The sequence below is a fragment of the Syzygium oleosum genome, unplaced genomic scaffold (assembly GCF_021117445.2).
Source record: "Syzygium oleosum isolate NSW1041296 unplaced genomic scaffold, Sole_v2.1 Sole_v2.01, whole genome shotgun sequence".
NCBI lineage: Eukaryota > Viridiplantae > Streptophyta > Magnoliopsida > Myrtales > Myrtaceae > Syzygium > Syzygium oleosum.
The window spans coordinates 28,687,977-28,713,235 of NW_026607485.1; the positions used below are offsets into that span (position 1 = coordinate 28,687,977).

At 38.8% G+C, this 25,259-nt stretch overlaps 2 protein-coding genes across 2 annotated transcripts; one reads left to right on the top strand and one right to left on the bottom strand.

Annotated features, from left to right (window-relative positions):
• Positions 1-494: 494 nt before the first annotated feature.
• Positions 495-2,391, top strand: LOC115665448 (probable mannitol dehydrogenase). The gene is made up of 5 exons (XM_030587334.2): positions 495-677; positions 796-909; positions 1,007-1,520; positions 1,615-1,768; positions 1,932-2,391. Exons 1-5 carry the CDS (start codon positions 580-582, stop codon positions 2,135-2,137), a joined length of 1,086 nt encoding a protein of 361 aa, XP_030443194.1. The 5' UTR covers positions 495-579; the 3' UTR covers positions 2,138-2,391.
• A 12,705-nt stretch (positions 2,392-15,096) lies between these two features.
• On the bottom strand, positions 15,097-16,880 carry LOC130140618 (probable mannitol dehydrogenase). The gene is made up of 5 exons (XM_056320479.1): positions 16,715-16,880; positions 16,500-16,613; positions 15,891-16,404; positions 15,644-15,797; positions 15,097-15,487 (listed from the first exon to the last, which is right to left on the bottom strand). Exons 1-5 carry the CDS (start codon positions 16,822-16,824, stop codon positions 15,285-15,287), a joined length of 1,095 nt encoding a protein of 364 aa, XP_056176454.1. The 5' UTR covers positions 16,825-16,880; the 3' UTR covers positions 15,097-15,284.
• Between the last annotated feature and the right edge of the window lie 8,379 nt (positions 16,881-25,259).

Here is a 25,259-nt window from a genome sequence, read left to right on the forward strand (position 1 = left end):
AGAAGCTTCTATCTTTTTGCACTCCGAATGTTCGACTGTAGCATCCAAATCTGCGCAAAAACTATAGCATCCAATTGGAAAAAAAGAAAAATATATATAAAAAAAAGAAAGTGATACCACGTTTTCTTCTTCTACATTCTAAAAGGGCATATAATTTTGGCACCTGCAGCTAAAACGGGTGTGCTATATTCATTGCCTTTGCCATTTAAATCAGTTTAGAGGATGCATATTGTTTCTGTTTATTTCTTTTCCTTTTTATTTTACCAATTGGATGCTATAGATGACGTGTCTCTCTTTTTGGCTGCTAGCAGAGCCGACACGAGCACAAAAGCAGACGGTAGCGTTCGGTGCAAGGGTAGGACTAGTCAAAAAATTGGGAAGCAATGATGACGCACTGTGTCCGGTTCAGTTTGCTCACTAAGCACGTCATCGCCGCCTCTTCCTATGCCTTCTCAAGCCCTATATATTCCTCGCTTCCCACCCCCCCTCTCATCAACTTTCTCTCTGTATCTCAAAACACACAAACTACAAAATTCTCTTCCAGTTTGATTTGAAGCAGTGCTCGTCAAGCTTGGTGAAATGGCAATGTCGTCAGAGAACGAACACCCAGTGAAGGCTTTTGGATGGGCAGCCAGAGATTCTTCAGGACATCTCTCTCCCTTCAAGTTCTCAAGAAGGTAATATGCCTCGATTTTTCTTTCCTTCGTTTCTGTTTTTTGGTGCAGCTGAATGTACAACAAAGGTGAACATCTTTTTTTTCGAAATGCATCAATTGTCTTTGTCTTTTTTTTATAGGGCCACCGGAGAAAAAGACGTGACTTTTAAGGTATTGTACTGTGGTATATGCCATTCCGATCTCCACAATGTCAAAAACGAATGGGGAAAAACTTCTTATCCTGTATTACCCGGGTATGAGCTCTAAAAATTATCATCCTTTTCCTTTTTCTTAGATACATAAATGGAAATCGTTGAGGAAGTAATTATACTAATTAGCCGTTGTATGCAGGCATGAGATTGTTGGTGTTGTCACTGAAGTAGGCACCAAAGTGACAAAATTCAAAGTTGGGAACAAAGTGGGTGTTGGGTGTATGGTCGGATCATGTCGCTCTTGTGCGAATTGCAAAGACGATCTTGAGAATTATTGCCCCAAAATGATCTTGTCTTATGGTGCAAAGGACTGTGATGGAACCATCACTTATGGTGGTTACTCGGATATTATGGTATCGGATGAGCATTTCGTAATTAAAATCCCCGACAATTTGCCGCTTGATGGTGGTGCTCCTCTCCTTTGTGCTGGGATTACTGTCTACAGTCCGTTGAAGTACTATGCTCTTGATAAGGCTGGAACGCACTTGGGGGTTGTGGGGCTTGGTGGGCTCGGGCACATGGCTGTAAAGTTTGCTAAGGCCATGGGCCTCAAAGTGACTGTCATCAGTACCTCACCTAATAAGAAGAAGGAAGCCGTGGACCATTTGGGAGCTGACGGATTCTTGGTTAGCCGTAATACAGAAGAGATGCAAGTATGTTAAGAGTCACAGCAAATTTTTTTTTATCATGCATAGGGGTAAGGATAAATGAATAAAGATTCATATTAATATCTTTTATTAATTGCAGTCTGCAATTGGTACAATGGATGGCATCATCGACACAGTCTCAGCTGTACATGCTCTTTTGCCTTTGATCGGTCTCTTGAAATCTAACGGAAAACTTGTCATGGTTGGTGCACCAGCGAAGCCACTCGAGCTACTTGCTATGCCACTCCTCATGGGTAAGCCTAAGCAAGTCTTTTAAAATTTTATAGTTCTTCTTGGAAAAGACTGCCTTCATTTGGTGTCCAAAATAGGATTATGATACTTTTTTTGTTTTAGTAAAAGGTTAACTCTGAGTTTTTCATGGACTGAAAAAGTAACGAATAAGACTTATAATATCAGGTAGAAAGATTGTGGGAGGAAGTTGCATTGGAGGGATTAAGGAGACGCAAGACATGATCGATTTTGCAGCGAAGCACAACATAGTTGCAGATATTGAGGTTATTCCTATGGATTATGTGAACACTGCAATGGAGCGCTTGTTAAAAGCAGATGTTAAGTATCGATTTGTCATTGACATCGCCAATTCATTGAAGCCATTCCAATGATCATTTCGATGGATGACTACTTGGTTGAGCGTGGATGAAGAGCAGCTTTCTTTATCTTGTTTTTTCAGGGTCATGTTTTACTACCAAGATGAAATTTCCATTTCATAATTTGCTTCTACTTAGTATGGTGATAACATATCATTGTCCCCTTTGGAATAACGACCACTACTTTGTATTAATAGCAACCACGTTTTAGGTTGCTATCCTCTGGAAGTATGCAAAAGAGTTCCTTTATGTGTAGTAACAAATTCATGCCCTCAAAGCCAATGCCCTTTCTCAACATTTCTGTGACTGTGTGAAGAAAAAACTAAACAACACGGGGGATTTGGTCGATCAACAAGAAATTTCAAGATCCAATTTCTCATTTGATGACAATTGTTAAAGGATCAACAGTGTGCTTAACCCACATAATACGCCATACTATATAAAGAACGTATCATGAAAAATTGAGAAAAAATATTGGTGTATATCTGAAAATAATTTATTGGAATTTCAAAAAAAAAATCCTCGCTAACATTTGTCGAAACACCACTTTGCATCCTCCACTTTTTAAATCGACACAACCATGAGACTTGTAATTAGACTTTAAATTACACTAAAAAATAGTTGATATTTATAGCTTACAAAATTGTCATTTTCTTCCAAAAATACATATCAATATATATACACATATAAAACTAATGCATTTGTCCATTCTCAAAGATTTACAAAGGAAAACAAATAAATGAAACTTTCTTAGAGGGCTACTTCAGAATTTTTTTAAAGCTTATGCAAATTGTACGTTGGTGGTAAGTTTAGAGGATCTATTCAATTCAATTGCTAAATACGGTCTATAATTCAAGAATCTTTCTGTTTCTAAACATTTAAAATTTGGATTTTACCCAAGATACTTGTAATCTAAAACATTTCAACTTCCATTCTATTATCAACACTTTGAATTTAGTTCTATCTATTTTTACAATATCCTGAAGACATTTGTTCTAAAACTTTTCGATTTCCAAGAACATATCTAATATAAAACGTTGCCCTCTCTAATTTAAACCCTTAAGGAATCTAAGCTAAAATGCTACCCTCAATAAAGCTAACGCAATTCTTTCTAAAACACTACTAACGAACTCGCCCCCATTTTTCTGCCCCTCCTAATAACTAACAAAAAAACAGAGGTAACAACATGGGTGATCCTTGAACTTTTTTTCCTTGTTCAATGTGATTCTTGAATTTTTTTTTTGTACAATCTAATCCTTGAATTCTAAAAGTTTGATCATTGTAGTCCTTTCATTACATGTATCGCCACATTATGAATATATTTCTGAATTGGACTGCCGCGACAACATTTATTGGGCCGATATAGTGATGCGAACTAGTAGCCCGCTCTCTCAAGTCAACACTTACTTTTTTTCCCTTTCCTTTTATTCCTTCTATGGGTCTAACATGTGACATTTCCTCTTTCCTGAGGAAAAGGTAAAGAAAAGAGTTGATTGTAAAAAAAAAAATATTGATCGTTTGCTAAAAATGAAGGAATGCTGAGCAAGTTGTACCCGTCCGACATCCGGGCTCTGTGAAGGTGTGATTGTGCTTGGGTCTATTAAGAGCTACGCACCGAACTTCTAAGTCCTGACTGATGCAAATTCAATAGCCGATCAGGGGGCAAAGTGGGCCTGAGTCCACTTCAATCTATTTGAAGCCCAGGACTTTCGACGAAAGTACACTCAGATGCACTGAAACGGGACCCCGAGACAGGGCGGCGAGCGACGTGTTTTTGGCGGGTTGACTCGCGATCCCGCCTCGAACTTAGTCATACTACGAGATCTCGAACGAGTCGACAAGGTTACCAAGTTTCAACTTGCGAATCCGTGGGATTTCACGAGTTGGCTCGCGATCTTAATTACGTTGGCCATCCTTGTTGTTTTGTATGCGATTGATGCATTTGACATAAAAAAAATGTTTCCATATCGAGTATGGTTGAGTGCCCGAGACAATTATTGACAATGCTAAACCATTAGAAGATGCAAAAGCGTTCAACTTTTTTATACAAATTAATCAATGCAAAAGACATTGGTCATCACAGGTAGAATCTTTCAAGGTGCATTTATATCTAGTTTGACTATACTGCACTAAATCAATTAACTTTCAAGAAAGAACAGGTCCTGCATAAGAGGTCACAAGATTAACTTCGCATATTTCGTATATTATAGTCGAGAAGCGTTCAACTTTTTTATACAAATTAATCAATGCAAAAGACATTGGTTATCATAGGTAGAATCTTTCAAGGTGCATTTATCTCTAGTTTGACTATACTGCACTAAATCAATTAACTTTCAAGAAAGAACAGGTCCTGCATAAGTTGCCACAAGATTGACTTAGGATATTTTGTGTACTATAGTCGAGTTTTTGGTCACAAGTGTAGCGTTCAAGTATGAAATTTCAACTATTAGTAGTATAAGTTAGTGTTTGACTATATTGCACTAAATCAATTGGTATGGCAATGTTTTAAATACAAATCTGTGCAAGGAAAAGTGGATTTTGCTGTCTTTTTCTCTCTCTCTCTCTTTTTTTTTTTCATTTGGTTAAGATGATGTTTCTCTCTTTTTCCTGGCAGCCCAAAACGACAAAATTCTCGTGCAAAAGTTGACTGGTCAAAAACAGGGGGAAGGTTCGACCAAAAAAAAAAAAAAAAAACGGGGGGGGGGGGGGGGGGAAGGGATGATGTCGTCTAGAGCCTGGTTCAGTTTGCTCACTAAGTACGTCATCACCACCTCGTCCTGTATCTTCTCAACCCCTATATGTACCTCGTTTATCACTCCACCTTTCTCCTCACATCTCAAAACACACATATTACAGATTTCTCTTCCAGTTTGATTGAAGTAGTGCTCGTCAAGCTTTAGTGGAAATGGCAATATCAGTAGAGAATGAACACCCAAGTGAAGGCTTTTGGATGGGCAGCCAGAGATTCTTCGGGACATCTCTCTCCCTTTAAGTTCTCAAGAAGGTAACACGCCTGGATTTTTCCGTTTTTTGGCGCAGCTGAAAATACAGCAAAAGGTGAACATTCTTATTTCCTCGAAATGCATTAATTTTCTTTTGTATAGGGCCACCGGAGAAAAATACGTCACTTTTAAGGATTCATATTTTGACTTTCAGCTGAAAAAGCCTTAGTTTGTTGACTTTTATCGCATCTGGGACTGGTTGTCCTTGATATGCAAGACCGTTTACTATGTTAGCAAACCTGTCATACATATCAGCAATTGATTCTCCAGGCTTCATTTTAAAGGATTCATATTGACCAAGCAAAAGATTGATTTGAGTTTTCCTGGCTCGATCTGTTCCTTCATAAGTAGTGTGGAGAGTATCCCAGATTTCCTTGGCTGATTCACAAGCAGCAATTTTTTTTATATTCAATAGGTAATAAGGCACAATAGAAAGAATAAATTGCTTTGAAATCTAAGGCTTCTCTTTTAGATATCTCAGTTTGAGATAATGGAGGATTTGCTGCTTTGCTTCCGTCTGCCTTTTCTTTTGAATCAGAAGATTTTGGATTGACTCCTCTCATGATGACATCCCATTGTATGTGATCAATTGACTTTATGAATGCCTTCATCTGATTCTTCCAGACACTATATTCCTTGCCATCGAAATATGGTGGTCTGTTGTTGCTTTGTCCTTCAATGAGACCTGGAGTACTCAAGCTAGCCATATAGATCGTTAGCTCAGAAGTAAAACACTTCAATAAATGAGCAACCTGCTCTGATACCAATTGATGTAGTTAGCAAGGATCACCTAGAGGGGGGTGAATAGGTGATCTTAAATAATTTATGCGGAAATGAAAGATCACAGTTGAGTCTGAATAAAATTCAGATTCAAGACAGTTTATAGACAGTGCTTTTGATGTGCAGTATGTAAGATAAGAGATAATGGATAGAAAAACTGCACACAAATTTATAGTAGTTCGGCTTATAGCAAGCCTACATCCACTCTCCCATGCTGACAGCCTACCGGCTGGATTTCACTATGTAATCAAGAGGAATTACAGATTCTGTGTGACAGCACTCTTGTGTATGATAGGACTCTCTATCTCATACAATCACTCTTACAAAGTATCCCTCAAGATCTTAATTTTTGGCTCAGAAAGACAAGACAAATGATCGGAGTATGCTCAGACTTTGGACTTGTTGATTCTTGATTCTGTTCTACCTTCTGCTGCTCGTTGATCTCCTTAAATACTCATCCACTTCTAAACTAGCCGTTGGACAGCTTTCAGAGGATCACCTTCCAATCTTTACCTGGGACAGATTTGTATAAAAATGATTGAGTAGCCGTTGGATGACAGATTCTGAATCCCGCTGATTCTGGTCACCCATACAATCAGAATCTTGGTTTCCATAAGTAGAGCTTTATCCGTTGTAATGCATACTTGTTGTAGTATTTGATTGTCAATCAATTATAGCCTTAGATTGAGACAATCAAAACTTTCCTTCTGTGAAATCCATGCCAGAGCACTAGCTGTTATGTTTCGTTCTGAGTTCTGCGTCTGAAGAAATTCTGCGTCTGCGTCTGCGTCTGAATAATTTCTGCGTCTGCATCTGCATCTGAATAACTTCTGCGTCTGCGTCTCAAAACTTAGATTATGTGGGTCTTCAATAAGATATGAACTTCTTATTTTGCCAGCTTGTAAAGTCTGAAAAACTTCCTTCTGAGCTTCCAGAATATATATACATACCTGGAATAAAATAGTTCAGAATAAGTATCAGATTTACAATAACATGGAAGGTTTTGTCAACTTCAAAATCAATAGGAGTTTTCCTCAACATACTTCACATCCGTCTCGGTAATAAACCATAAAAATAAAGCCCATATATCTCGTAGGGTATTCTGAGTTCAAGTTGCAAGCAGATTATAGTTGTATCCTACGTTGTACTCGTGTGCTTACAAAATGGTCCAGTAAAATGTCTAATTTAAATAAATTGCACAAGTCTTGTTATTCACCAACTTATGAAAAATCATATCTAGCTGTTTGTGTTAGGTAGAAAGGCTCGAGCCAATTACATCCAATGAGTTTTCTTTTCCCGAAGAATGTTGTTTTTCATTTAATATCAAGTGCTACTCACGATAGACTTTTATATGTTGATGCCTATGGACAAGTCTCCAATATTCTCTAATTTTTCATTAACATATGATATATGACCGTTCCACTTACTAGTAGTACTCGTGAATGCTTTGCAGTTTTCTTTTGCAGTTATATCACAGCACCCTTATTCTATTTTGTATTTTTTTTTATTTTGGGTTGATATTCTATTTTGTTTAGAAGTCTTTGCCGGCCACATTGTTCTGTTGGGACGCAAGACATATGAGAGTTTGTTTGTTTTGCTCAATTCCAAGATTGCCGCACAATGATTCTCCGTGATTTATTTTATTCTTACATTTGGAGTCATCGATGGCATTGTATATGGTTCGATTCACAAATTTCTTTTCTATGGTGGAACCGAGGCACTAAGTTTTTGTTTTACATGGGAACAAATGACATATTGTATGTTCTGCATGCTTTAAGACAAGGATAACAAAATATATTGGTAGGATAGAGAAAACCTCCATGTAATATTTTGATTTATTTTCCATATTGATTGCCGAAATTGTATGTCACATGGAGAGACAAATAACATCCAGAGACAGAAATCATTAACTAAATCTATTCTTAAACAGATACAAGCAAATTTTCACAATTTGCAGCTTCATAGCTGGACATGCTATTTACCGTGTTATCAATAGGATGAGTTTGTCTACTATATATATTTTAGATAACTTTTTCCCTCGAGTAATTCGGAGAGTTATAAGCATTTCTCTCGAAAATGCCGGTCCTTGCTTCATAAGATCCAAAAGATCCTTCCACCAAATTCATAAACAAAAGGTTGGTGGAGAAACCTATAAGAAGAATCTCTCATATATAGACCACGCAAATCGAGCTTATTTAGAAAAAATCAGGAGAGAAGGCATAGGCAGAGAGTCAGTCAAATCATGAACGCATTGCAACACATGACGACACTCCTCGTCATAGGGCTGTTTGGCACCGGCAATATTGTGATATGTACTCCTGACACAACAGAGGTTTATTGTTTATGCAATGAAATGACGTACAGTTCATTTGATGCATATGAAACTAACTATGGAACTGTTATGGATGATGTGTGTGCTTACACACCAATGAATGGTTACAATTACTACACTAGCTGCTTCGACTGTCACGGCCGTGGAGTGTGTAACGGGGCATTGACACAATCTGATTGCAATGAGTGCTTGAAGGAAGCTAGAGATCATCTGTTCAACGAATGCCGTCTAAGAGTAGGTGCTCAAGTTCAACTTAAGGATTGCAGAATTAGATATGAAAATTATGAATTCAGCTAGTAAATAATATGCTTCACGTCCTTCTCAGTGATGAACTGTAATAATAAGGCATAAATGTCTCATATGATATCCTGTGTTCAAGTAGCAAGTGGACTATAGTTGTATCCTATGTTGTACTTGTGTGCTTACGAAAAGGTCCAGTAAAATGTCAAAGTTAAATAAATTGCACAAGTCTTGTTACTCATTAGCTTGTGAAAATCTAGTCTAGCTGTTTGTGTTAGGTAGAAAGGCTCGAGGCAATTACATCTTGAGAGTTTTATATATCCAATCAATCCTCTATCTACAGTACGGATGCCAATTCAGTCCTAAACTTTTAAATTTTTTCAATTTAATCCTAAATCTTAGCGCGAAATTCCAATGTAATTATTCCAGTCAATTTTCACCAGAAATCGCTGATGTGCTGGTGTGCCATGTAAGAAGACCGGCGATGATTGGATCCCCACGTTCGCAATTTCAAACAAAAACTGACTAGAAGGCCTTACATTGGAGTTTCGAGCAAATCTTCAGGACAAATTGACAAAATTGACAAAATTTAGGACGTAATCAGCATCTATACAAAAGATTCATAATTGATTGGGTAATTTTTCCATTCCACATACATACACAAATTCGGGATTGTGGTAAGAGAGGACAAGTCGTTTACTGTTGATTGACAGCATTGCCCAATATAAGCACAAGTGAATCAACGATTTGGAAAATTATTGTTAATTTGATTCATTAATTCTCAAAAAAAGAAAATACATGGTTTCGTGTTTTTGCGACATGGACTAATCATGTGCACTTTTTTTTTTTGATGACCCAGGGAACCCCCGCACGGCCGACAGCCGGCAGGTAAACCCTGGGGGCGACACGTGCTAGCCACCACACACGTGCACCGGTTAAGTCACCCTGCGGCACCCGGGATTCGAGCTAATCATGTGCACTTTATCACTTATAAAATGAGTTTATCCAATGACTTAAGAGTTTATGGAAATTTTAAAGAGGAATAAACATAAGAGTATTTCAAATAGAATGTACTGAAATATAAAATGGGGAACAAAATGAGATTATAAAAGCCAAAGAGAGACTTTCGTCTCAATTTACATAAACGAAAGTTGGTGGACAAACCTATAACAACCTTTTTTTGCCCTATATAAACTGTCCATTGGAGCTTCAGTGAAGAAAAGGTCAGGAGGAAAGGAATACGTAGATGACCAAACCATGAATACATCGGAAAATATTGCGACACTAATGTTCATAGGGATTCTTTGTACTTTTCAATGTCGTGAAATGTGATCCCGACACGAGAGTAGTGTATTGAACATGCAGTGGAAGGACGTATGATCGGTCGGACTCTACCTATATCGTCAAGAAAACTGCCGTCCTAGATGGTTTATATGACAGTACTTTGGCCCACTGTTATAATTATTACATTGATTATGAGATTTGGAGAAAAATGATACTAGAAATGTCATTATTTTCGCACGACGCTCATTTTAGTGCAAAAAATTTTCGCTGAATCACTTCAGTGTCACACAAAAGAAAAGAAATCACTTAAGTGCCTCCAACGATAAAATCTGACAAAAAATCTTATGTGGCTTTTTTAATTAAATGTTAATGCCTATGTGGATTTTTTCTGATAGAAGAAAGTCCACGTGGAAAAGAAATCAAATTATTTTTTATTTCCCTCCATGAAAATTGCAATTTCAGATCTAATGAAGCCATTCTTCTCCAACCTTTCTCAGATCCCTTTTCACTAACCTCTCGCACGGCTCCAAAAATTAGGGGTATGCAAAACAGACCGCCCAAACTAGAAACTGCCTAGATTGGACCGAGCCGGCCGGTTGGGTCCAGTTCCCGGGAGTATCGGTCCAGTTCCTGATTTTTAAAAGTGGAATCGATGTCCTGGCGGTATGGTTCCTAGTTTCAAGGGAGAACCGGACCGACTGGACCGAATCCACTACATATACTTTTTTTTATCTCTTTAAAAAAATTAGCAAAATGTAAAATAAACTTTAAGTGAACTTCATTGACATAAATTCATTGACAAAAATTAGTAAAATGTGAATTAAACCCCAAGTGACTGGTTCTATTGGACCGGATCGAGGTCCAGTTCAGTTCCCGATCCTAGGACCAACCAGTCCGATCCCCAGTTCCCAATTTTGAGAACCGATCCTCCCGGTCCAGTTTCCAGTTCCACCTTTGAACCGGATCAGATCGGGAACCAATCATTCCTACCAAAAACTCAATCAAATAAAAATGGGTGCTCTCCTGAAGCTCAACACAGCACCAAAAATGATGGTGTCATACTATGGTCGTCTCTCTCTCTCTCTCTCAGCTTTCGCTCACTAAGGTTTCGTTCATTTCGCGAAAAATATTACGTTTCCGGAAAATGTTTTCCAGGAAGCCAGTTTCCTAGAAAATGACATAATTTTCCGGTGTTTGGCTGAAATCTGAAAAAGTCTCGGAAAATATTTTTCGCCGTTCGGTATGGAAAATATTTTCCTTCATGCATTATTTTTGATAATTTTTTATTTTGTATTTTAATATTTCTTTTCTTTTCTTTTTATTCTCTTTTTTATTTCCTTTTCTTTCTTCCTCTGCCGGTCGCCAGCCACGGCGACGGCCAGCCACAAGCGAGGCTCGGCCTCCCTTGCCCAAGGCCGGCGAGGCTCACCGTGGCCGGCGACCGGCCTCGGGCGAACAAGGCCTCCCTTTGCCTCGCCAGATCTGGCAAGCCTCGACCTCGAGCTCGGCTAAGCATCGCCGGATCTAGCGAGTCAAGGCTAGGCGAGGCTCAGCCTTGCTTGCCCAAGGCCGGCGACCGGCCTCGGGCGAGCGAGGCCTCGCCTCACCTCGCCTCACCAGATCTGGTAAGGCTCGGCCTCGCCTTGCCTCACCGGTCTCAAGCTCCACCAAGCATCGCCGGATCTGGCGAGGCGAGGCGAGGCCTCGCTCGAGCTCGCTGGCCATGGGACGAGACGAGGGACGAGAGGACACGCAAGGCAGTAGCAGGGGAGGAGAAAACGAAGCACGAGGCAACAGCGGAGGAGGAGCGGCTCTGGAGATCCGGCGATGGGAAGAGGAGAGGACGATGGGAACGATGGGAAGAGGAGAGAGGAGAGGAGAGGACGGGAAGATTGGAAAATGATTTCCTTTCCTCAGTTTTTAAAGGAACTTTTCCATTGATCGGAAAACATTTTCCTTGATCACTCATTTTCCGCCTCGCGAACACCGGAAATTATGAAAAATGTTTTCCGGGAAAATATTTTCTGCGAAACGAACGGAGCCTAAAGCTCTACACAGCATCAACAATGGCAGTGTCTTCGAGTGCTTGGATGCTCTCGGCTAAAGGCATTGCCGTGTCAACCACCATACTCTCTGTGGCTCTGGCTCCAAAGCTCTCCGTCTTGTCAATCTATAAGCTCGTGAAGGTTCATATCTCTCTCTTGTGGTTCGAACCTCTGTTCAACTTTCTCATCATCAACGGTGTAATCTTCGCTATAGCCGCTTTCTCCAAGCTCCAGAAAAAAAAAAATCTCCATTCCAATTCGATTCATAACCATCGTGGCCAAAAGCGAATCCAAATCGTTCCCTGTTCCTGAATACTCTCCAACCTCCCACCTTCCTTGCGTCGCCACTATGGAGGCGCAGAACCAGAGCATAGGAGCTACCGGAGAAATAATTTGTTTTGAGTTTAGATTTAGTCTCTTGGCATCTACAATGGTAATTGTCCGGATTAGGGTTTAGATTTGGTGCAAACTTGTTGAACGACAATGTTTAGGGTTATCTATGTTGACTCAAAGCGCTGACGAGCCGTGTCAGTTGAAGAAAAGATAAAACATTGCCACATCAGATTTCTGGCATCCCAAATAGAAGTTGACAATTGAGTTCTTTTTTTTTTTTGGCCAAAGTGGCACTGAAGTGATCTAACGAAAAGTTTTGATACTAAAGTGAGCGCTGTCTAAAAATTATGGCATTTTTATTATCCTAATCATGAGAATTAGCATGGCCATAGAGTAGGCAATGATACATTGACTCATCCGGACAGTGACATGTGCATGGAGAAAGCTAAAGCTCTCAACTATGAAGAATGCAACCAAAGTCACGGGGCTCAAGTTCAGCTTCAAGACCGTAGAATTAGATTCAAAGACTACCAGTTTTCTGAATAGTTGAGCTTCTCCATCGAACAAAAACAGCGCTGGCGAGCCTCCGTCGGACAAAATGTTAAAATATTGCCACGTCGAATTTCCGGCATCTCAAATCGGTGATGGCACTTAAGTAATTATTTTTTTTTACAAATATAAATATTTCCAAATTTTCAGGCGAACTAATTTTTATAGATGCCTGTAATTTACCTTTGTCACAGACATAGAGTAATGGTCCTAAGCAGGACCTTAAAAGGCTCTAGGGGAGAAGATAGGAGAAGGAATTCCCCGGTATGGTGGAGGCTCCTCCCTGTAAGTTCTCTCCGTATTCCTTCTCACCAGGGAAGAAAAACATTTGGAGGGAACTTAGGGGACATCTTGTATGGTGAAGGTAGACACCACGTCAACTTCGGTTGGCTATCGCCGGGTAGGCAGGTATAGTAGCCTCTCGTGCCTGGAATGACAAGAAGGGAAGTCTCGTTTTCCTGCAGGTCAGCTTGTGTTCAAAATTTTCGAGCGAACTAATTTTTATAGATGCCCTAATTTACCTTTGTTACATACATAGAGTAAGGGTTCCACTCATGAAACGGCGGCTGTGATCCTTAAAGTGACCTTAAGTGACAATATACCTCTTTGGGTATGGCTTACTTTTGAATTTGGGCAAGGCAAAATTGTGCTTGTCTTAGAGCAAGAAAAAGAAAACGGCTTCCATGAGGACCTCATGAAAACACGTTCTCAATGGCAAAGTAAATTGGTTTTCTGGTTAAGAAAAGTCAGTAAAAAGTTATTGATTTGTGTCGAGAGGTAGGCACGTTGTTACACATGGTATCAAAGCATACTTCTTTACCGGTGATGCCACTAAAACTAAAAATAGGTCAAAATTCACTAAAGGCCCACATAACGAAATCAGGTCATGGGAAACTAAATTCAATTCATTTTATACTCTGTTTACCTTAACACGAATGGGACATGATCTTAATAGTTAGACAAATCTAAGGTACGAAATGCAAACTCGAAAGCCTATCTAAATACACCGGGAATCATCCAAATCATCGGTTCGAGATATGGCAGACAATCAGAAGCAGTAGAAGAAATTTGGTGTTCCAGAAAGTGAGTAGGGATTGACCTGTGTCAATCAAGTTCACACTCTAATATTAATATCAATCAACTGAATTGTTGTTTTAGTCGAACAATCAATTGAATTCAATAGTTCCTTAAAGTTGCCCATACATACAATTCACATATACTCTAAGGGCGCGAATGATAACTATTCAATTTCTGAAATATATTTCTGACCAGAAAAGATTTTTTTATTTCTATTCCCCAGACGAGTTTCTGAACAGAAATACGCATTTGAAAATGACACAAAATTTCTCTTCCTGAAACAAAAATTCGTTTGATAACGACACAAAATTTTTCCTTCTTATGCTTTTTTCCATTCATCGACGGCCGCGCGGCCAACAGGGGATGGCAACAGGAGGCGGTGGCCGGTGGGGGTGGCGGCCGGCAAAGGGTGGTGGGAGGCGGCGGCCGATCGCCGGGGGGGGGGGGGGGGGGGGGGAATGTGGTGGTGGCGGGCGGGGGGTGGCTGCGGGAGGTGATGGCGAACGACAAGAAGAATTTTTATTTCTCTTTTTGTTTCAAAAACTGAAAAGTAGAACTTCTCATTTCTATTCTAAACCTATTTATGGACTAAAAATATGTTCCAAAAAGAGAAAAAATGAAATTGCCTTACCAAATGGATTTCTGTTCCAAACTTGTTTTCGAGGACAAAAAAAATAGAAAAATAAAATAATTATCATGTGCGTCCTAAAAGACTCCTAGCTAGCACTCTAAAAGAGACTGTCTTCTATATTTTTTTATTGCTTAAAATAGATCAAATCTATTGGTTCATACGCATGTCAATTGTAGAAGGTTAGAAGTGTGACTTTGACATTTTGTGATTAAATGAAAAATGGTATGATGTACGATACTATGTGAACTAATTTCAGGTGTAATTTAAAGTCTCATAGCGAAGTGTTGATTTGAAAAGTATAGATATATAAAGGAAAAATGTAATGGCAAATTTTGAAATTTCCATAGAATATTTTCGACCGAGCTACCTATAGAGATCTTCTCTTAATCTTTCACTACATATATACTTACAATGGTAAGATATGTTAATTGAGTACTTCCTGATCGCTAATTCTTATCGAATGTGCAAGTGAACGTTCAAATTCAACCAAAAAAAAAAAACCTTCAAAACTTCTTTTTATATAATCAAGCCCTATATATTTTTGTAGTATTTTGACATAGCCACAAATTAAAGAAAAAAAAGTTGAAAAGGATGTTGGCTTTCGAGTGCATGAATTTCTTAATACACACATCAAGGGAGCTCATGTCATTAAGAGAATTGCCTGCTTAAAATGAAAGCAACCTAAAGTACGGTTGCAGTCCATACAAAGCGATAATCTTTGTTTCGGAGGTGATAATGAAATGATAACAACACTAGAGCATAGGCAAATCACGCTAAATTGATACAAGTTGGAAAATGATCTTAGCTATATAAAGCAACTCTGAAAAGACAAGATAAGAAATGCTGATCTTCATTCTTGCTCTGGAGAGTACCAAGCCATCGGAAAACCTCAAGAAGACTTCGATGAATTGGCAACGTCGATGACAAATCGATACTTAACATCCGCCTTTGACAGACGCTCCATGGCAGTGTTCACATAATCCATAGTAATAAGCTCAATATCCGAAACTATGTCGTGCTTCGCTGCGAAATCAATCATCTCTTGCGTCTCTTTAATCCCTCCAATAAGGCTTCCTCCCACAATCTTTCTTCCTGTCATTGTTAGTCTTAACTGTTACTTTTTTTCTCACATGTGAAACTCGACAATAAATTTTTACAAAAACTACAAAACATTAGAATTTTATCTTAGATACCAAAAACGAAGGCAGTTTTTTTAAGAAGAAATTCCAAAGGCGTGCTTAGGCTTACCCATAAGGAGTGGCATAGCAAGTAACTCAAGTGGCTTCTCTGGCGCACCAACCAAGACAAGCTTGCCATGAGTTTTCAAAAGACCGATTAAAGGCAAAAGAGCATGCACAGCTGAGACTGTGTCAATGATCCCATCCATTGTACCTATCGCCGACTGCACGTAACAAAAGATAGTAACATAAATTTATGTTACCTTATCCTTATCCCTATACATGATAAAAGAAAATCTTTTATGACTAGAACATACTTGCATCTCTTCAGTATTGCGGCTAACCAAGAATTCGTCGGCTCCCAAATGGTCCATGGCTTCCTTCTTCTTGTTAGGCGAAGTACTAATAACGGTCACCTTGAGGCCCATGGCCTTGGCAAACTTCACGGCCATGTGCCCCAGCCCACCCAACCCAACCACTCCTAAGTGCAATCCAGCCTTATCAAGCCCATAGTACTTCAATGGACTGTAGACAGTGATCCCGGCACAAAGGAGAGGAGCAACGCCATCAAGAGGCAAGTTGGCAGGAATTTTAATTACAAAGTGCTCATCTGATACCATGACGTCCGAGTAGCCACCATAGGTAATGGTTCCATCGTAGAACTTTGAACCATAAGACAGGATCATTTTGGGGCAGTAATTCTCAAGATCATCTTTGCAATTTGCACAGGATTGACATGACCCAACCAAACACCCAACACCCACTTTATCCCCAACTTTGAATTTTGTCACTTTGGTGCCCACTTCAGTGACCACACCGACAATCTCATGCCTGCATACAATGGCCAATTGGTCTAATTATTTTCTCAAAACTTTCGTTTATTTATTTAAGAAAATCGAAAAAGATTATGTTTTTGAGAACCATACCCGGGTACCACGGGATAAGAAGTTGTTCCCCATTCGTTTTTGACATTGTGGAGATCAGAATGGCATATACCACAATACAATACCTTAAAAGTCACATCTTTTTCTCCGGTGGCCCTATAAAAATGAATTTCCAGAAAAAAAAGATTTTCACCTTTGTTGCATTTTCACTGCACCAAAAAACAGAAACAGAGAACAGAAAGACCAAGACATGTTACCTTCTTGAGAACTTGAAGGGAGAGAGATGTCCTGAGCAATCTCTGGCTGCCCATCCCAAAGCCTTCACCGGGTGTTCATTCTCTGGTGACATTGCCATTTCACCAAGCATGACGAGCACTACTTCAAAACTTAAATCGGGAGAGAGTTCTGTAATTTGTGTGTGTTGGGATATCAGAAGAGATTGGCGATGAGAGGGGTGTGAGAACCGAGGTACATATATAGGGCTTGAGAAGGTGCGGGAAGAGGCGGTGATGACGTACTTAGTGAGCAAACTGCGGCAGAAAGCGTGCGTCATCATATCTTCTTGTTTTGACTAGTCAACCTTTGCAAGTAATATCTCTCTTTCGTACTTGCGTGTGCTCTGCTAGCAGCCAAGAGTTCATGGGTAGCATCCAATTGAAAAAAAGGAAAAAAACGGAAACAATATGCAATCCTCTAAAATTATAGCACGTCCACATTATCTCGTTCGTATACGTTTGTAATGGATGTATTATGTATTATCTTTACTATTGGAAAAAATCTATTGTACTTCGGATCTGTTTCATTTTTTGTCCCGAGAAACATCATTATTGCTAAATTCATTTTCTTGGATTTCGTGGAATTTCTGACTTTTTCATGGAATTTTAATTTTTAAGATTAATTAGAAATAAACAAAAATCGGCCCTAGTATAACGTGCCTGATTTTGCACCTGGTCTGTAGAATCGATTTGGAAATTACACGTCCACGAAGAGACTTTCAACAAATCATCCTTTTAAGTAAATTGCTATAACAATATTTTGAATACACAAATGTACAAGGAAAGATAAAGACCTTAAATAATAATAATAAAATATTTAGCACTTGCAGGTAAAGTGGATGCGCATTTTTTGCCTTTCCCAATTAAATAATTCCAGAGGATGCATATTGTTTCTGTTTTTTTTTCTTTATTTTATAGTTGATGCTTCTCTCTCGTTGGCCGGTATGAGAGCAGACCCAATTACAAGGAGAGATAAATTTCTTTCAACGGTTGGACTGGTCAAAAAATTGGAGAAGCAATGCTGACGCTTCTCGTCCGGTTCAGTTTGTTTCCATATCGAGTATGGTTGAGTGCCCGAGACACTTATTGACAATACCAAACCATTAGAAGATGCAAAAGCGTTCAACTTTTTTATACAAATTAATCAATGCACAAGACATTGGTTATCACAGGTAGAATCTTTCAAGGTGCATTTATATCTAGTTTGACTATACTGCACTAAATCAATTAACTTTCAAGAAAGAATAGGTCCTGCATAAGATGTCACAAGATTGACTTCGGATATTTCGTGTATTATAGTCGAGAAGCGTTCAACTTTTTTATACAAATTAATCAATGCAAAAGACATTGGTCATCACAGGTAGAATCTTTCAAGGTGCATTTATATCTAGTTTGACTATACTGCACTAAATCAATTAACTTTCAAGAAAGAACAGGTCCTGCATAAGAGGTCACAAGATTAACTTCGCATATTTCGTATATTATAGTCGAGAAGCGTTCAACTTTTTTATACAAATTAATCAATGCAAAAGACATTGGTTATCATAGGTGGAATATTTCAAGGTGCATTTATCTCTAGTTTGACTATACTGCACTAAATCAATTAACTTTCAAGAAAGAACAGGTCCTGCATAAGTTGCCACAAGATTGACTTAGGATATTTCGTGTACTATAGTCGAGTTTTTGGTCACAAGTGTAGCGTTCAAATATGAAATTTCAACTATTAGTAGTATAAGTTAGTGTTTGACTATATTGCACTAAATCAATTGGTATGGCAATGTTTTAAATACAAATCTGTGCAAGGAAAAGTGGATTTTGCTGTCTTTTTCTCTCTCTCTCTCTCTCTCTTTTTTTCATTTGGTTAAGATGATGTTTCTCTCTTTTTCCTGGCAGCCCAAAACGACAAAATTCTCGTGCAAAAGTTGACTGGTCAAAAACAGGGGAAGGTTCGACCAAAAAAAAAAAAAAGGGGGGAAGGGATGATGACGTCTAGAGCCTGGTTCAGTTTGCTCACTAAGTACGTCATCACCACCTCGTCCTGTATCTTCTCAACCCCTATATGTACCTCGTTTATCACTCCACCTTTCTCCTCACATCTCAAAACACACATATTCGATTTCTCTTCCAGTTTGATTGAAGTAGTGCTCGTCAAGCTTTAGTGGAAATGGCAATATCGCGAGAGAATGAACACCCGGTGAAGGCTTTTGGATGGGCAGCGAGAGATTCTTCAGGACATCTCTCTCCCTTTAAGTTCTCAAGAAGGTAACACGCCTGGATTTTTCCGTTTTTTGGCGCAGCTGAAAATACAGCAAAAGGTGAACATTCTTATTTCCTCGAAATGCATTAATTTTCTTTTGTATAGGGCCACCGGAGAAAAAGACGTCACTTTTAAGGATTCATATTGACTTTCAGCTGAAAAAGCCTTAGTTTGTTGACTTTCATCGCATCTGGGACTGGTTGTCCTTGATATGCAAGACCGTTTACTATGTCAGCAAACCTGTCATACATATCAGCAATTGATTCTTCAGGCTTCATTTTGAAGGATTCATATTGACCAAGCAAAAGGTTGATTTGAGTTTTCTTGGCTCGATCTGTTCCTTCATAAGTAGTGTGGAGAGTATCCCAGATTTCCTTGGCTGATTCACAAGCAGCAATTTTTTTTTATATTCAATAGGTAATAAGGCACAATAGAAAGAATAAATTGCTTTGAAATCTAAGGCTTCTCTTTTAGATATCTCAGTTTGAGATAATGGAGGATTTGCTGCTTTGCTTCCGTCTGCCTTTTCTTTTGAATGAGAAGATTTTGGATTGACTCCTCTAATGATGACATCTCATTGTATGTGATCAATTGAGTTTATGAATGCCTTCATCTGATTCTTCCAGACACTATATTCCTTGCCATCAAAATATGATGGTCTGTTGTTGCTTTGTCCTTCAATGAGACCTGGAGTACTCAAGCTAGCCATATAGATCGTTAGCTCAGAAGTAAAACACTTCAGTAAATGAGCAACCTGCTCTGATACCAATTGATGTAGTTAGCAAGGATCACCTAGAGGGGGGTGAATAGGTGATCTTAAATAATTTATGCAGAAATGAAAGATCACAGTTGAGTCTGAATAAAATTCAGATTCAAGACAGTTTATAGACAGTGCTCTTGATGTGCAGTATGTAAGATAAGAGATAAGGGATAGAAAAACTGCACACAAATTTATAGTAGTTCGGCTTATAGCAAGCCTACGTCCACTCTCCCATGCTGACAGCCTACCGGCTGGATTTCACTATGTAATCAAGAGGAATTACAGATTCTGTGTGACAGCACTCTTGTGTATGATAGGACTCTCTATCTCATACAATCACTCTTACAAAGTATCCCTCAAGATCTTAATTTTTGGCTCAGAAAGACAAGAGAAATTATCGGAGTATGCTCAGACTTTGGACTTGTTGATTCTTGATTCTGTTCTACCTTCTGCTGCTCGTTGATCTCCTTAAATACTCCTCCACTTCTAAACTAGCCGTTGGACAGCTTTCAGAGGATCACCTTCCAATCTTTACCTTGGACAGATTTGTATAAAAATGATTGAGTAGCCATTGGATGACAGATTCTGAATCCCGCTGATTCTGGTCGCCCATACAATCAGAATCTTGGTTTCCATAAGTAGAGCTTTATCCGTTGTAATGCATACTTGTTGTAGTATTTGATTGTCAATCAATTATAGCCTTAGATTGAGACAATCAAAACTTTCCTTCTGTGAAATCCATGCCAGATCACTTGCTGTTATGTTTCGTTCTGAGTTCTGCGTCTGAAGAAATTCTGCGTCTGCGTCTGCGTCTGAATAATTTCTGCGTCTGCATTTGCATCTGAATAACTTCTGCGTCTGCGTCTCAAAACTTAGATTATGTGGGTCTTCAATAAGATATGAACTTCTTATTTTGCCAGCTTGTAAAGTCTGAAAAACTTCCTTCTGAGCTTCCAGAATATATATACATACCTGGAATAAAATAGTTCAGAATAAGTATCAGATTTACAATAACATGGAAGGTTTTGTCAACTTCAAAATCAATAAGAGTTTTCCTCAACATACTTCACATCCGTCTCGGTAATAAACCATAAAAATAAAGCCCATATATCTCGTATGGTATTCTGAGTTCAAGTTGCAAGCAGATTATAGTTGTATCGTACGTTGTACTCGTGTGCTTACAAAATGGTCCAGTAAAATGTCTAATTTAAATAAATTGCACAAGTCTTGTTATTCACCAACTTATGAAAAATCATATCTAGCTGTTTGTGTTAGGTAGAAAGGCTCGAGCCAATTACATCCAATGAGTTTTCTTTTCCCGAAGAATGTTGTTTTTCATTTAATATCAAGTGCTACTCACGATAGACTTTTATATGTTGATGCCTATGGACAAGTCTCCAATATTCTCTAATTTTTCATTAACATGCGATATATGACCGTTCCACTTACTAGTAGTACTCGTGAATGCTTTGCAGTTTTCTTTTGCAGTTATATCACATCACCCTTATTCTATTTTGTATTTTTTTTATTTTGGGTTGATATTCTATTTTGTTTAGAAGTCTTTGCCGGCCACATTGTTCTGTTGGGACGCAAGACATATGAGAGTTTGTTTGTTTTGCTCAATTCCAAGATTGCCGCACAATGATTCTCCGTGATTTATTTTATTCTTACATTTGGAGTCATCGATGGCATTGTATATGGTTCGATTCACAAATTTCTTTTCTATGGTGGAACCGAGGCACTAAGTTTTTGTTTTACACGGGAACAAATGACATATTGTATGTTCTGCATGCTTTAAGACAAGGATAACAAAATATATTGGTAGGATAGAGAAAACCTCCATGTAATATTTTGATTTATTTTCCATATTGATTGCCGAAATTGTATGTCACATGGAGAGACAAATAACATCCAGAGACAGAAATCATTAACTAAATTTATTCTTAAACAGATACAAGCAAATTTTCACAATTTGCAGCTTCATAGCTGGACATGCTATTTACCGTGTTATCAATAGGATGAGTTTGTCTACTATATGTATTTTAGATAACTTTTTCCCTCGAGTAATTCGGAGAGTTATAAGCATTTCTCTCGAAAATGCCGGTCCTTGCTTCATAAGATCCAAAAGATCCTTCCACCAAATTCATAAACAAAAGGTTGGTGGAGAAACCTATAAGAAGAATCTCTCATATATAGACCACGCAAATCGAGCTTATTTAGAAAAAATCAGGAGAGAAGGCATAGGCAGAGAGTCAGTCAAATCATGAACGCATTGCAACACATGACGACACTCCTCGTCATAGGGCTGTTTGGCACCGGCAATATTGTGATATGTACTCCTGACACAACAGAGGTTTATTGTTTATGCAATGAAATGACGTACAGTTCATTTGATGCATATGAAACTAACTATGGAACTGTTATGGATGATGTGTGTGCTTACACACCAATGAATGGTTACAATTACTACACTAGCTGCTTCGACTGTCACGGCCATGGAGTGTGTAACGGGGCATTGACACAATCTGATTGCAATGAGTGCTTGAAGGAAGCTAGAGATCATCTGTTCAACGAATGCCGTCTAAGAGTAGGTGCTCAAGTTCAACTTAAGGATTGCAGAATTAGATATGAAAATTATGAATTCAGCTAGTAAATAATATGCTTCACGTCCTTCTCAGTGATGAACTGTAATAATAAGGCATAAATGTCTCATATGATATCCTGTGTTCAAGTAGCAAGTGGACTATAGTTGTATCCTATGTTGTATTTGTGTGCTTACGAAAAGGTCCAGTAAAATGTCAAAGTTAAATAAATTGCACAAGTCTTGTTACTCATTAGCTTGTGAAAATCTAGTCTAGCTGTTTGTGTTAGGTAGAAAGGCTCGAGGCAATTACATCTTGAGAGTTTTATATATCCAATCAATCCTCTATCTACAGTACGGATGCCAATTCAGTCCTAAACTTTTAAATTTTTTCAATTTAATCCTAAATCTTAGCGCGAAATTCCAATGTAATTATTCCAGTCAATTTTCACCAGAAATCGCTGATGTGCTGGTGTGCCATGTAAGAAGACCGGCGATGATTGGATCCCCACGTCCGCAATTTCAAACAAAAACTGACTAGAAGGCCTTACATTGGAGTTTCGAGCAAATCTTCAGGACAAATTGACAAAATTGACAAAATTTAGGACGTAATCAGCATCTATACAAAAGATTCATGATTGATTGGGTAATTTTTCCATTCCACATACATACACAAATTCGGCATTGTGGTAAGAGAGGACAAGTCGTTTACTGTTGATTGACGGCATTGCCCAATATAAGCACAAGTGAATCAACGATTTGGAAAATTATTGTTAATTTGATTTATTAATTCTAAAAAAAAAATACATGGTTTCGTGTTTTTGCGACATGGACTAATCATGTGCACTTTATCACTTATAAAATGAGTTTATCCAATGACTTAAGAGTTTATGGAAATTTTAAAGAGGAATAAACATAAGAGTATTTCAAATAGAATGTACTGAAATATAAAATGGGGAACAAAATGAGATTATAAAAGCCAAAGAGAGACTTTCGTCTCAATTTACATAAACGAAAGTTGGTGGACAAACCTATAACAACCTTTTTTTGCCCTATATAAACTGTCCATTGGAGCTTCAGTGAAGAAAAGGTCAGGAGGAAAGGAATACGTAGATGACCAAACCATGAATACATCGGAAAATATTGCGACACTAATGTTCATAGGGATTCTTTGTACTTTTCAATGTCGTGAAATGTGATCCCGATACGAGAGTAGTGTATTGAACATGCAGTGGAAGTACGTATGATCAGTTGGACTCTACCTATATCATCAAGAAAATTGCCGTCCTAGATGGTTTATATGACGGTACTTTGGCCCACTGTTATAATTATTACATTGATTATGAGAATTGGAGAAAAATGATACTAGAAGTGTCATTATTTCCGTATGATGCTCATTTTAGTTAAAAAATTTTCGCTGAATCACTTCAGTGTCACACAAAAGAAAAGAAATCACTTAAGTGCCTCTGACGATAAAATCTGACGAAAAATCTTATGTGGCTTTTTTAATTAAATGTTAATGCCTATGTGGTTTTTTTTTCTGATAGAGGAAAGTCCACGTGGAAAAGAAATCAAATTATTTTTTATTTCCCTCCATGAAAATTACAATTTCAGATCTAACAGAGCCATTCTTCTTTAACCTTTCTCAGATCCCTTTTCACTAACCTCTTGCATGGCCCCAAAAATTAGGGATGTGCAAAACGGACCGTCCAAACTAGAAATTGCCTAGATTGGACCAAACTGGCCGGTTGGGTCCAGTTTCCGGGAATGTCGATCCAGTTCCTGATTTCTAAAAGTGGAATCGGTGTCCTGGTGGTATGGTTCCTAGTTCCAAGGGAGAACCGGACCGACTGGATCGAATCGTTTACATATACTTTTTTTTCTCTTTAAAAAAATTAGTAAAATGTAAAATAAACTATAAGTGAACTTCATTGACATAAATTCATTGACAAAAATTAGTAAAATGTGAATTAAACCCCAAGTAACTGGTTCCATTGGACCGGACCGGGGTTCGGTCCGGTTCCCGGTCCTAGGACCAACCAATCCGGTCCCCAGTTTCCAATTTTGGGAATCGATCCTCCCGGTCCAGTTTTTAGTTCTATCTTAGAATAGGATCAGACCGGGAATCGATCACTCCTACCAAAAACTCAATCAAATAAAAATGGGTGCTCTCCTGAAGCTCAACACAGCACCAAAAATGATGGTGTCATACTTTGGTCCTCTCTCTCTCTCTCTCCGCTTTCGCTCAATAAAGCTTCGTTCGTTTCATGAAAAATATTACGTTTCCGGAAAATATTTTCCAGGAAGCCATTTTCCTGAAAAATAACACAATTTTTCGGTATTCAACTGAAACTGAAAAAGTCTCGGAAAATATTTTCTGCCGTTCGGTATGAAAAATATTTTCCTTCATGAATTATTTTTAATAAATTTGTATATTGTATTTTTGTATTTTAATATTTCTTTTCTTTTCTTTTTTTCTGCTTTTTATTTCCCTTTCTTTCTTGCTCTGCCGATCGCCGGCCACGGTGACGGCCGGCGATCGGCCACAGGCGAGGCTTGGCCTCGCTCGTCCAAGGCCGGCAAGGTTCGCCGTGGCCGGCGACCGGCCTCGGGAGCAAGGCCTCACCTCGCCTCACTAAATCTGGTAAGGCTCGACCTCGAGCTCGGCCTTGCCTCGCCTTGCCAGATCTTGTAAGGCTCAACCTCGCCTCGCCTCGCTGGTCTCGAGCTCCGCCAAGCATCGCCGGATCTGGCGAGGCGAGGCTAGGCTTGGCTACGCTCGAGCTCGCCAGCCATGGGACGAGACGAGGGATGAGAGGACACGCAAGGTAGCAGCGGGGGAGGAGCAAACGAAGTGCGAGGCAGCAACGGAGGAGGAGCGGCTCTGGAAATCCAGCGATGGGAAGAGGAGAGGACGATGGGAACGATG